This window comes from Phalacrocorax aristotelis, chromosome 5, assembly GCF_949628215.1.
Source record: "Phalacrocorax aristotelis chromosome 5, bGulAri2.1, whole genome shotgun sequence".
Classification (NCBI taxonomy): Eukaryota; Metazoa; Chordata; class Aves; order Suliformes; family Phalacrocoracidae; genus Phalacrocorax; species Phalacrocorax aristotelis.
This window is the reverse complement of record NC_134280.1, coordinates 11,360,538-11,375,154: the sequence shown is the minus strand read 5'-3', so window position 1 is coordinate 11,375,154 and position 14,617 is coordinate 11,360,538. Positions and strand designations below refer to the sequence as shown.

The 14,617-nt window shown below is 39.8% G+C and overlaps 1 protein-coding gene across 4 annotated transcripts in view; it reads right to left on the bottom strand.

Moving 5' to 3' along the window:
• OSBPL11 (oxysterol binding protein like 11) overlaps nucleotides 1–14,617 on the bottom strand; it is a 58,425-nt gene that overhangs the window by 23,109 nt on the left and 20,699 nt on the right. For all 4 annotated transcript variants that reach the window (XM_075092970.1, XM_075092969.1, XM_075092972.1 and 1 more), the window contains 4 exons: nucleotides 5,000–5,068; nucleotides 3,838–4,013; nucleotides 2,967–3,046; nucleotides 1,767–1,949 (listed from right to left, as the gene is read on the bottom strand). In XM_075092970.1, the coding sequence (XP_074949071.1) occupies nucleotides 1,767–1,949; nucleotides 2,967–3,046; nucleotides 3,838–4,013; nucleotides 5,000–5,068 (508 nt within the window). The remainder of the gene's footprint in view (nucleotides 1–1,766; nucleotides 1,950–2,966; nucleotides 3,047–3,837; nucleotides 4,014–4,999; nucleotides 5,069–14,617) is intronic.

Genomic DNA, 14,617 nt, shown 5'->3' with positions numbered 1-14,617 from the left:
GCTATGAAAAACCATTCCACTATATTTCCCTCCCAGTGAGAATCCCAATTAGAGGATGCAAGCCACTGCTTCAGTGCTCCAGCAACCACTCTTCTTTCCTCCCTCAAATTTTGAATGCCATATTGCCATCTGAAAAGTTAAAATGTTAAAAAGCCATTTCTGAAACATTACCTCATGTGAACAGAATAGCTTCTCAAACACAGAATTACAACAACAGATAAAATAAAAACTGCTAAGAGAGCTATAAGCATGAATTCTGTAAATATTAATGCCATATTCTGTATTGCTGCTGGTTTCATGCAATAGGTAGGAAAGTACAAATACTATTTAAGTTTACCATGTTGCAATTGTTGTACCACACTAGTAAGTTTATCACAAGAAAGATGTAGCTTGGTGAATCAAGCTGAAAGGCAACCACCTATATACCTTCAGTTTTAAAATATATTGGGAAGAAAAACTCTTTCAGAGGATAAAGCAGATGAACCAGCTCATAAAAAATGGAAGCCACAGGATGGCAGCTGAAGTTGTCTTGGGTACCTGACAGGACTTCACATGCCTTTGCATTAGCACTCCAGGAGACTTTACTGTTATTAGAGGATATAAACAGGATGGCAGCAGTTACCATTTTGCAAGACATCTGCAAAAACAGTCTGCTGTGGACAGAGAAATTCACAGATTCTAAGGTCTAAAGAGACAGACCTCATCTAGCTTACTGATTAATTATGCCACAGCACTTGATTTAAATCAAGGAACAATAATGGTGGCAGCATACCATACCAGAGAAAGTATTTTCAATACCCGTTTACAGCTTCCCACCGATGAACCTACCACAATGCTCAGCCACACACTTTAAGGTTAGTGACACAATACAGAGCACTCTTCGGTCCCGGTTTGTCTAAGTTCAATTTCTAACTATTCACGCTTCCCAGATCCTTATTTGCTAAATCAAAAAGCCCTCCATTAGCAACTTATTTTTGCCATGAAATATATATCACTACACTAATTACACTGCTAACATTTAGATATTCATTAATATCAATACTACTACTAAGTAACACAGGTTTGTAATTCAGCAGTGAATTTTGGTTTAGTATTAGCTTTAGATTTGCATGATCTACCCTGTAAATATTCACAAGTTAAATCAACCAGTGGTCAGTCCATCCTGACAGTCAATATGGAAAGGTATTTCCTCTTTTTTTTTTTCCAAAATACAGTACACACAAATGTGTAGTGATAAAAAGCATACTTCTGAATTGCTCATTTTATTTTGCTCTCTTCTCAATCACATCCATCCCTAGACAATTTGTCTACGTGAATTAGCATACCAGAAAGTGGTATTAGTATTCTTAAACATCAACCATGACTAATTTCTCCTTAGTCATAGGAGATACAAGTACAGATTAGTCAATTCTTGTATATCTTGACACAGGAAGAAAACAGTGTATGATATAATAGTATCATAGTACAGGATGTTGTACTTCCTTAAGGGTATTCCCTTGCGACTTGTAGTGCTAGGACTTGCAAGAATGAGAACATGCAAAATTCTACCTTGAGCATCAGGATATGCTTGCTGAGTATGAAAAAAATCATAGAACGTACACCACATACTTCTACAATTAACTGAGGCAAGTTACTTATCCTCACACAGCTACGCAATAATGCTTAGGACGTGGTATTGATGATATATCCAACTAAGACTCTCCACAATCCTACAAATAATAGGAACCGCTCTTTCAAAAGACTAAGATAATTTAAGGCATACAAACCTCTCTAACATCTACAAGGTGATCTGGCTGCATAATAGGAACTCTTTTTCCAGCTGGCAGTCTGTGATGTCCAACATTGAAAAAGGAAACTGCATTTTGACTGGGTCTTCGTTGCACACCAGGAGAGTTGGCACTTCCTTGGGATGCAAGGGAGAAGCTGCGAGATTTCAGAGGAGGGTTGTTCTAGTGAATAAATAAGCATATTGAGAAACTTTTACAATTAATTCCTAATAACCAGCAAATATTCTAATTTGAAGATACAGCAGAACAGATTAATCCTCAATTTTTTATACAGCAAGGACAGATGTCAAAGCCCTAATAACGTATCAGTAGCAACTGCTAAATAAATATTTTGCACTATCTGCTGACAGTTGCCGTGTTTTGTAGTCTAATTATGAACAATCTGTGAAATTACATTGATCAATATGTATCACTTCTCTGACTTGAAAATCAGCCCTTGATCTGCAACAGTACTAGAAACTGACTTTAACAGATCCTGCAAGGATACAGCTCACTTTTAAGAGAATGGGATTTTGTTTAGAACTATTCATTGAACTTACCTCTTACAACAAAGTCAGCTACAAGATGTTGATCTTATCTTAAAAGCAAGGTTTTATTCAAGTATCAGAAGAGGTGTTATGGTAATCAGGAGGTTCTATAAAATACACTGTATTCACAGCCACCACATGGTTAGCAAATGGAAGCAACAGCCCTCAGATAACAGTGGTGAGGACTTGCTTCTCAAACATGGGAATTCACCCTAAAGGTATTTGTGGGCTGTTGAGTGGTTTTAAGAAAAAAGATTAAAATACAAGGAAAGCTCCCAGAATGGAAGGGCTTCAATAACACTGAAAACCTGTTTCCTTATCCATTAAAAAAATGCAAAACCACTGGAAAATACTGGGCTAATACTCTAATCTTCTAGCTCTGCCTCCTGTTCAAACACCAGCTCATCAGCACCTGCTCAGTGAGGGCCATTCAGCTCTTCAGAGGCAAACTAACTTCACTTTCTGTCATTCCTAAAGCATATTTCTATTACAAGTCAGCTATTACCCAGAAAACTTTCTTGATTTAAGCATCAAGCCCAACCACAGGCCCTTCTGTAGTATTTGTCTTAGATAACAGGATAGATGTATTTGGAACTACTTCTACCACCAGCCTAAATTATTTTTGCCCACGAAAATATCAGTTATACTATACCTTTCCAATAGCTTCCGTGTGATGCTGTGTGCATATCTGTAGCCTGCTAACCCAGTGCTGCCGTTCTTTAGCATCAGTAGCTAATGAAAGCAAACCAAAATGATTACGTACATGAAGATATTTTGAAGTATCGTCAAAAGGCTGCTTAATTCTTTAAAATAGACAGAAGACTTTAGCAGTACAAAGTATTTTTCTTCTTCTAAAACTTGCTCAGCTGACCAGTAATTAGTTATAACATTAACTAAAGTTCAACATAAATGGCATGTACTTTTTTTAAATTACTGTGTGACACAGAAATAACTTCAACAAACAATAACTCCCCTCACACACACTTTAATCTAACAACATGACACATTTTCCTGCAATTAGGGTAAGGTACCCTGAATTAGACAACGACAGCAAGTCTTCAAGGGAAGAAATACTGTAAGATATTAGCCCAGATTTCCGTAGCCTGCAAAATCAGAGAATGGGCTTCTGTAACCGTCACAAGAAGGCTAACATATTGAACATTAGGAATAATGTAGTTCCGTGCAAGCATCAACACTGTACTGTCACCTACAATGACTTAGAAAACTCTGAATCAGTACAGTTTAAGGGCACGATACATGAAGGTTAAACCCTATTCTACACATCTTAAGTTCACAGACTTCTGGAAGTCATCAAACCCAAAGAGTATGGAACCATCCATAAAGAAGAACGGTTCCTAACTGAAGGGTTGGATGAAAGTTTCACACATAACGCTCACTGCAGCAGTCTGCCTAACAAGCTCTCTCACTTTGGCCACACAGCCAGGCCCAGCAGAGCAGCCACAGGTGACGGCCAGGAGTGTCCTCTAGTGGAAGAATCCCCTGCCCAAGAATCTAGGTCCTACCTCTTAGTTTATACTGCTCCCCACTGGCTGCATTGACTGTAAAGGTGTGAGAGTCTTCATCACTGGGTGAAATTACAGCTCCAGCTAGCTGCAGGGTACCCCTGGGCTTTAGATGTCTTGACTGCTCATTCACAAAGTACTCCAGAAGGCCAGCATCATTGTTTAAAACAAAAAATCTGCAATGATAACAAAGCAAATACACTAAATAAAACCAGCTCATTCTTTGGCTGGTTGGGGTTTTTTTTGGGGGGGGTGGGGGGATGGGCTGGGGCATGGGAGTGGTGTTACTCAGAGATCAGGGATTGCAAAACAGAACAGCATGCCCACAGAAGAGTGCTATTGCAAGATTCTGGGAATCAAAAGAACATCCTGAATCTCTAAGGCTTAATACATCCTTAAACTATATAAATTAAGTGCAAAACAGCTCCAGACAAAAACAGTTAAGATACAAATCTGTGAAACTGAAAAATTCCGATTTAAAAAAAAATTAGACTAGACATTATGCTTCAATTATTCAACTGAGTTTAACGATAAGCATATTGACACAAGTCACTGCATGCCAGTGGTAGCACAGGAATTTGGCCAGTGTGGTACGCTAAGGACTTGTTTCTCCAATGCTGATTTGGTTGCACTGTGCTGCTCTAGGAGGAGCATCGAGCAGGAAGCCTGACCAGAGAGTTCCACCTGTCAAAGAAAAGCAAGTTATTCCAGGGGAGATGGACATCCTGGGGAACTACAGGGAAAAGCTTGCTTGAGTTTTAATTTTCGGTAAAGTAGTCTTCTTTTTTTTCTGCTGAGTCTTCAGCTTTATGCCAAATCATGCCACCATTTTTAAAAGAAAAAAAAAAAGAGACAATATTTTTAACAGAAAAGGAGAAAAAAAGTAATCCTGTACATGCTTTTTACACACACAAGCATAGTTATAAGCCACCAAATGAGTTAACTGCTTCATACTTCCTATGCATTTTTTCTTATTCATGCCTTAATACAAATATTACCCACCTACATGTTAGCTTAATATATATTGAGAAAGGCATAAGACTCTTCCATACAGTTTACCTAATAGAAAAAGGGAAATCAAGTAGTATTAAAAAAATCTGAAACACGTTCATTTAGAGGCTGCAAAGACCAACATTACTGAAAAGCACCATAGAAGACCTACCGATATTGCCAACCAGTCACGAGATTGGTATATTTCATTAAGTAGCCATAAATATTTTCCATGTGATCACTAGTGAAAAAAAAAAAGAGAGAGAAAACCAATCAGACAATATGAAACAAATTTCAGATTTTCCCAGCTTTTGATCATTATTATCTATTCTCAGAAAATGAATTTTCATCTTTTTTAGAACGGCACTACCATTTTATTAAAACTACCAACACTGAACATATTTTCCAGCCTCCTTTCTAAAATAGTTTCATAAGACAGTTTAACCAGACTCCAACTAACTTCAAGGCATGATTAGTTTCACCAGTTCTTGGAGTTTATTCAGCAGGCATTTCTGGATACATTTGTACTAGTTTCAGGTAATTAAAGACTGCATATCCACGCTGCTTCTGCTCCCTCTTCTAAGCAAATTTTGTTCAGGAGGCCAAAAAATACAAAGTTTACTTTCACTAGCTTATTAACAGAAGCTTGATCGCTGTGATTAACTAGCAACAGTCCCTAGGTACTCCTACACCAATGTGGTTTTATTTATCTTTAATGTCCAGAACCCTTCCCCACTACACAAACAATCACACTCTTGAACAGATGTTCTACAGAACACAACATGTGGGTGCGGGTCACATCAAGATATTCTGAAATGTAAAACAAGAGCCGAAACATCTCCTCCTCTGGCCTGGCAGGAAAGTCAGGTAGTTTCTCTTTTGAAGTCTCAACTTGCAACACCTACGAACAACAAAAACCCAACAATAACATTTGACACAGAGGCTTAATATCACTACAGGCAAAATACATTGCCAGTTCTGAAATCAATTGTCCTAAATAAGCCTTACAAGTCTTATAGCTACGAACTAATCATCTTAAAACCATGGTTTAAAGTCCTGTTTTATACTGCACATTCCCATAATTCTATAAATGCCACCCCAACGCCCTCGCCTCTCACAGTAGGGCACGATCTTACATTGAAAAACACACTCTTGATAGACAATTCAGGTCCAGCATGAGAAAACCTCCTATTTTTCCAATAAAGAACTGAAACAGTGACCCAAATATCAGATATTGATTACTTGCTTTTTAAAAGATGCTTAAATGAGCCATATTATTTAGATTTTAAATTAAAATTTCTGTATCTTGTAGTACGTTGAAGATTAAATGAAAATTACTCAGAATCCATTGGAGCAACAGCCTGTCTTGGTCATTAAGAGGTTGAAGTACCCCCACAACAGCAAAAGTGGAAAGCGGAGATAAAATGGGACTAATAGAGCCAAGGAATCACCTTCATTAGTGGATTTTGGTTGCAAACATAGTCAGATCAAGTATTGGGGTAAATTTCAAATAATAGCTGAAGCTGCTGTCTACACTTCATTTATAAACAGCGTCAGTATCATCAGATTAGTTAGATGCCTGACAATTCAATAAATATAACACAAATAAGTTTCATCCTAAAGGAAGCTATTTAAGATGCCATTACTGAAGATAACCTCAGAGTAAATCACTGCCATATGAATCAATGCCATATCACTGTCATTCAGTAATACTATTCAAAGAAGAGATGCAAGAATGTATGTTTTTGAAGGAAAACCAAGTTGCTGATATTTAATGTTACATTTAAGAAGTGTATTCTAGCTATTACTGCAGCAATCAGTAGTGCAGTAATATCCTGCAATGGAGAGCAGCCAGCAAAACTATCTAGGAATTTAATTTCTAATAGCTCATTAAATGGTACTACAGATAAAAATAAAACCAAGGAGAGCAGAAGATATTCAGGCTATCATATATTTTAAATGTATAAAAATGCTAAAGAAGGCATAACCAAACTCATCCTCTGCAGACGCCTCTCATTTGTTATTATTGGCATACAAGGGAAGCACACTTCAGACTTGCTGGAAGTCTTAATTTAGCTGAAAATTATGAGATTGCAGAGTAATAAAAATGTATGAGCTTGAGTTTTAATTGTCTGAAATTTGTCCCTATTCAAAGCTAATTGCTTTTCAGTTTTAGTGAATGCAAGCTTCACCCTTGCTTTCCAGTTAGACGCTGTACAGAGCCCTGCACACTTGGGCTAGGGCTGCTGTACTCTCCCATTAACTAACATGCCTAAATCACAGGTGTGTTTAACAGAACCCAAGAAAAGTCAGAAAAGTAACTTCAGACTGCAATGAATTCAGCAGGACTATATGTATGGCCTTGGAAGTCCATTCAGCTGACAAGGGTAAATTAAATAGTCTGATTAAAATAATTTTACTTTGGGTTTTTTTTTGTTTTTTGGGGTCTTTTTTTTGAGTGTGACAGATGAGATAACTGATTTTGTCAGTCTTTAGAAAAAGGAAAATATTACCATAGAAGGGAACACAGTCCTTTCGGTGATGTACTTCCACATCAAATGAGCACTTGACCACATTTTGCTTTCATCTGCATGTTCTCCCAACTTGGATTTTCATTTTTGACTAGACCTAAACTTCTCCAAATGTCTCCTCTTCAATAATTCATATCTCTAGCCTCAGCAGGCCCAAAAGCTGATGGTTTAATTGAAAAACATTGAAAACAGACCCCTAGAGAAGTCTGTGAAAGTGACTGAGGACAAGTAAGCCAGTCACCTCCAGCATGTGGACACTGCCAATCTGGAAGGAGCATGTCGCAGCAAATGACCATGGGCGCAAGCATGTGATGTTAAACATGCTGACCAGCTGTGTTTCAGAATCCCTAACTTTGCACGCAGAGGGTCCTCAAACCTCCTACCTCATGCAAAAGAGCTGTAACTCTATGTACAAGGTAAAGCTCAGAAGTACGTTTAGCCAGTATGTCCCATTCACAAGCAAAAAGACCTCATCTGCCTGCCCAAGATCATAGAAATGTACTAAGTACCGACGGCCAAACCTCAGCATAGAGGAGCCCAACGAGCAGCAGAGTGGCTAGTGTGGATCCCAAGACACAGGGCAGTCCGCTGCAGCAGGGGCGATTCCTTACAGACTAACCTCTGCAGCAGAGGAGGAATATAACATGCCGACTGCCAGGGATGAGAGACTGAGCTGTGGCTTTCTTTTTGCGAGACTGGAGAATGTTAGAAGAGCCAAAGTCCAAAAAGATGGAGCATGAACAGAGGTCCCTGCTAAATGAGCCACCTCTTGGACAACACTGATTAAATAATTTTCATTCTTAATTGTGTTCATGTATCTACAACTGAACTGCACAAACCCAAAAGACTATATTTTGTTTTCACTCTGCCAAAGGCTGGGCAAACTTTTAGCACCCAACACAAGTAACAGATTAGCCTGCCTGAAGGGTATGAAAAACTTCGTTGATATTTAAAACATTTTCCTTGACAGTATAATGCCTAGAGGCAAACAAATAAACAAATAAAAGAGTAAAAGCAGAGACCTTACAGGCACTAATCACATTATCCCAGCACAAATTCCCACACTGCGTGGGCCAGGGAATTTTCAGCATTTGAACTACAGATAGTCTTTAAATAAGTAACAATTTTATACAGTAAAAAAAGATTTAAATTCAGTCTGCAAATTGCAGTTCACAAAAGATAGATCCTATAACTGTACACAAACCCATTACAGAACTACAGTTAACCTCCTAATCATCTTCTGGGTAAGCACTAGTACTTTCCTATGAATACAGAAAAACATTCTCAGTATTATTTATGAATAACAAGGGCACAGAATTATACCAGAAGCATTTCTTCAGTGACTCTAAGATTAGTGCCTCCACAGCAAGAGTTAAACTAAAATATCTGTTGTTGCTAAAGCAGTGTTATAAGGCAGTTAACATTGTAAAAAACCCACAAAACCCCGGTAAAATTTCATTAGTACGGAATTAACAGCAAAGCTCCTCAGAGCGCTACAGAAAGCTTTTAAGATGGTAGACTTTGAGAACAAGAGGTTGAGGTTCAGGCACTGGCTCTGCTCACGGATAGCCACAGTCCACAAAATATGAGTAAGATCTTCCTTGAAGCCCTTACCAGCATTGTTTCTAATGAAACAACAGTAAAACCTGTTTCAAAGTCACCTGTGTACTTCAGAAGCCTCCACAATTCCCCACTTCTGGGGTTTCTGACTTCTAGAAAACAGATTTCAGAAGTTAATTTGACACAAAGCACTAACCAATTTATCTCAACATTGACAGTGAGGCCTGGCTGCTCTGGGATCCTTCCTGACTTTAAGAATTTCTTTGCATTCATGCTGCTGCCTACGTGCTTGTACCCATAGGTACGTGTATCTTTTCACAGCTGAGATAATGCTGCTGTTATTCAAAATGCTCACACCAGTCTCAGATTGTCAAAGGAACAGCAATAGCTCAGCAACAATGAGTGCACAACCCCTAAAGTCCATATTTCTGTAGAAATTCATGTGTCCTTCTGTCACAAAAACAGACAAAAAAAGTGTTTAAGTGTTGCAACAGACCCATCTCAGCCTTAAAGATGTAAAAAAAAAATTCATTTTAACTTTTGCTGGACTACTTTAAGTGAGGATACCATACAAATCACAATTCAGGAAAAAAAATTAGGCAGGAACTTGTAGTAAAACACCTGAACTCCAGCCCAGCACATTGACCACCGCCAAAAAAAATTTTTTTTTTTTTTTCCAAAGGCTGAACACCACTGATTTGGCTGCCCATTTATCACACTTTAGTTTACAACTATTGTGAGATGGACTGAAACTGTACCTGTAAGCAAATGACTGGAGTCTTTGAAAAATTACAAATTAGTTCGTATTCTTTCCAGAAGACTATCCCTCCCCAACTTCAAAGATGTTTACCACAAGCCAGATTTCTATATATCTAAGTGCTACTAAAATACAATAGGAATAAAATATTCACAAAGGATTATTGCTAGTTTATTTATCCTTTTCTAGTTTTATTTGTCCTTTTCTAGTATGCCTCTTCAGTTGCAGCAGCTGTCAGTGCCTTGCAGATGGGTCTCCTGTCCTGGGGGAGGAATAACATAGGCCAAATTCCCCCTGTATCCTGTTTACGTGCAGCACCCGAGTCTTGAATGCAGATGCTGAAGAACAGCAGTCCCAGAATGACGTCTTTCAGGAGCTTCAGCCAAGACACCCAGGTTCACACCTGACAAGCGCTGGGCCAACATTTTCTCCAAGAATGAACACTGATGCAGAAGGCCTCCCCACCCTTTTTTCATATCCCTCACAGTGCAGCTCTCCCCAAAAGCCCCACACAAACAAATCACCACTAACAGTGACACAAAATTACACCCATCTGGAAAGCAATTACAGAAAGCCTCCAAGACAGCCCTTCTGATGATTTTAGTTTTGCTGGGACCCAGACAGCACTGTGTGGGATGCTTTGAGCAGCCAGGTCTCTGAAGACTTGACAGCTGTTTGAAGAGCAAACACAGTGGCCAGAGGCTTCCCCACAGACTTGTGTAAGGCCTGGCTTCAAGCAGTAGCTGAGTATGCATGGACTTGCTTCCAGCAGGAAGGATGACGAGGAGCCCGGAGCCCAGGCAGATGTCGGGGAGGGCTCCTGAAGGGGGATCCAGCCTCCATAGGTGCCACCACCACCATTATGACAGTGCCTTCAGGCCCTAGCCAAGGGAAGAGGCACTTTTTTACTGAGCTCACAGCAAGATGCAAAAACCTGGTGAAAGAGTGTCTTCAGATTAAAAGCTAGCAAAGCATAAAGAAAAGGAATGAAAGAAATCAGGATTGTAACAGTACAAACCAATGAGCGGTTTTGACTACATAGTTTGAAAGAAAAAAAAACAATAGCCATTTTCACTGAACTTGTTCATCTCTGTCTGCCCATGGGCTTGCTGTCTGTAATGGCTGCGGTCAGTGATGAAAAAGCAAGCTAAGTGCTTATCTACAACATACTGATTCCCCTTTTTGTTACATGGAGGGGAAAAGCGGAGGAGAACACAAAGAAAAAAACCCTATGTAAGCAACGGAAACTTTGGGCATATCTTCTGCAACTCAAGATCACTGTCTCCCAAGAAACCACCACCACATTAAGCACACTCCAGTCCCACGGCTTGTTGGTGCAAGTGTGGGCTCCCCAGTACACCAGCAAGGTAAGGCAGAAGCCTCCTTGTTGCTTACCAGGTATCTGTATCAAGAAATTAGCTCTGCTTTTCCAAACAGCTGTTGGAAGAAAGAAAAAGCTAACCTTGCTGTGCAATTCACCAGCAGTGCCCTAGAGTCAACTGTAAAGTGGCAGCAAAGCTCCTGCTCTTCAGCTCGTGTGTTTGACTATTCAGTTTTAAGTTTAGAAACCAACAAGTGCAAGGAAAAAGATCCAACAGTATGCAAGAACTTTGGCAGTAGACCCTGGGGATGCTTCAGAATACCACTTGGCTGCAAGCATGCTGGCAACACATACATCCTCATTAGATATAAAAACTTCTCTTAATACATACTCCTGTAAACCCTTGAGAGCACAGACATGCACTGGAAAGAAGCACAGGCTTGCCATGAAGGAAGGGTGGCAGCAGAGCTGAAGCAAGCTGTCAGATGTCTGTGAGCCCAGCATGACACAGCCCAGGCTTCCTATCCCAGGGGCAAGGGGCTCTCCCACCACCCAGCCTCCCCAGCCCCCTGCTATCAACACAGCAGTTGCATTTGCACCTGAAGTTTCTATCACTATTAATTTTTAAGGGGAATGATACACCAAGCTTATAAGTTTTTTTAAAACCATCCTAATTAAACTTGCATTTGTTTGTCCTCTTTGTGCATTAATGTGCAATTACACACAAATGATACTGTACCATAATGCTTTCACAGGGTAGCAACAGAAAAAAGGAAAGAGATAATATTTCTTTAATAAGTTGCAAAAGGCTGCTCTCACTGGACCACTGTAAAGCTGATTATTTAACTACTTTATCATTTAGAGATCTCTTTAGCTCTCAAAATACATCTGCCTGGAGGAAAACCATAGCGAGTTTAGCTAAGCGGTTTCTCTTGCACGTACATGAACACCTCAGGTCAGCAAGAACTCCACTCATGTACAATTTATTTGTGGATTTGTGTCAGCGTAACACAACTGAAGCTGGACCCAGGAGTCAGTAGCCAGCCCTGCGGATTTTTCTGCAATGATAACTACTACTCACGCTATCGCCAGAAAAATAACTATAGATTCAGCCAACAACATTTTAGAGCTGGAGTACATAAAAACAGGCACCTCACAAGGTCTGAACTCTCCACTTGATACCTCTGGGCAATGATTGGCACCTGCAGCTTTACTACTATTTATGTTACCAGTTTACATTAGCAGACCATAACACAGTTTCACATATTGTTACCAAAACCTTCCCTTGGAAGTCTAGTTTCAGAAAGCTCAAGCCATCAAGTTAAAGCTACTCTGCTCAGCCAAACGCACTGGTGTAACATAAGCAAAGCAAACACACTGATGGACGAGCATCTTTGCAATTTTGGACTATCTGCTACGTACAACACCTCAGAGAGCTGTGGACCTTGGTAAGCACTATTCACAGAAACTGCTGCAGCAAACCTCCATGTTGCTTAGTTACTCTAAACACAGCCCAACATGGTTTAGCTTACTGCACATTCCGTCCCTAGGCATTTTGGTCTGCTTCTAGTCTAGCAGCTCTTTTCCCAGCAAAAATATAAAGGTATGCCCTTCCAGTTTTAAGATGTATTTGTGATTATGACTTTGAAAAGATTATACTGACACACATGGCCATCCTGGCATCGCTGCAAAACGTGACTTCGCAACAATAAAACACCGGCTATTAAATGGAAGGTAAATACACTGATCAGTTACTCCAGACAAGCTTCTTGCCTTTTTGATTATTTTTGAAGCATTTTTGAGACATTTCAGATTAAATAGAGGATAACAATTATTACCACCTTCCAAGCAGGCAAGAACACACTTAGTTGACTATGTTATCTAAGTATTCAGAAAGACCATAAGCCTGGAGTACAACACAGGCAAAAAAAGCCCACATGGACCACCAGACTCAAGAAGCGACAGCCAATAGTTTGAAGTCTAACTAGCAAACAGAAGTGGTGTACTTCAGGTGCCAATATGGCTAAATACCTCTGAGCTGGCCAATGGACTAGCACATACTCTCTGCAACCTCTCAAGTAAGACCAAACCTAGGGGAGCAGTCAGGATGCAGTAGGATGGGTTGCCTTTCCAGGGGATCCCGACTGTCCAGAGGAACAAGCTGAACAAGACCAACTGAACTTTGGCAAATGCCGTGCCAAGCCTTGCACCTGGGATGGACTAACCCATGGGTCAGTGCAAGCTAGGAACATTGTGCCAGACAAGAAAAGGCTGAGGGACCTGGGCCTGTTCAGCCTCCCTCAGAAGCAGGGAAGGTTTAATGGGGATCTCACTGCTGTCTCCCCTACACATGGAGACGATGGAGACAGACTCTTTTCAGAGATGTACAGCAGAAGGACAAGCGGCAATAGTCTCAAGTTGCAGCAAAAAAGTAAAAAAAAAAAAAAATCCTTCGTTTGACACAAGGAAAAAGTCTTCACGATGAGAGAGGAAAAACCCTGGGCCAGGGGCCCACAGAGGCTGTGGCATCTCCATCCCTGGAGCCACCCAAAACTCCACCAGTGGCCCTGAACAACATCTATTCTTCTAACCTTGAAGCTGACCCTGCTTTGAGCAGGAAGCCAGACTAGAGATTTCCTAGAGGTCCCTCCCAACCCAAATTATTCTATAATTCTTGGCTATAGAGAAACCAAAAAAAAATATTTCTACATTAAAATTGAGGCATAAGGTGCTCAGAAGGTTTAAACTCTCATTAAGAAAGTACACGTGTTAACTTAACCACCTACGATTATGGCAATACTTAAAAAGAGCAGGACTACTTTCTTGTTCAATCCTTTAAGTGGACAACGATTCCCAGACAAGGAATTATTCAAAACTTCTCCTTTTCATTGTGCAATGAGCATCAGGTATTATTTATCTGGCACTAATAAAGAGTTCCTTATGCTTTTTTTCTCTTGTGCTTGTCATCAACATTTATGAAGGAGTCATGTACTGAACAATAAAAGGATGAGGGCATTTCATCTCATTTTACATATAGGGAACTAAGGTACAATGACTTTTCAGTTTTCAGCCTCTCCAACTTTTATTTATTATATAATGCTATAATCTTACAATTTTATTATATAATTTTATTATAAAATAAAATTTTTATTTTATTCATACATTCAAATCACAGCTTCTGCTGACTTCTTCTGCAGCTGTGACCCTGCAAAAGTTTTGCAAGATCAGATCCAACTGTTCCAAACTAGGCCTCCGAGAAAAAGAGGAACACACAGTTAGTGATTACAGGGGAAAACCAGTTTAAACAATATGACTATTAGCACAGAGGAAGTCAGAGCTAGGGTCAAAAACCAGCTCCTTAATATAGCATCCTGCAGTTCTGCCCAGCAGATCTCATGCTTTCTGGCACACCTCCACTGCAACAAATAAAGCCAACTTCCCAGTGTAAACTGGGCTCTCAGGAAACTGATTTATCAATGCCTAAACATTAATCAGAGTTTTTAAAGACTTCCAGCCTCATTGAAAACTCAGGAATTTACACCTGAAGGGAAAAAGAAAAAATGCATACCCATAGCAAAAAGCCTTCCCCCGACACTGACATTCCTGCCTCAAAGCAGGTTG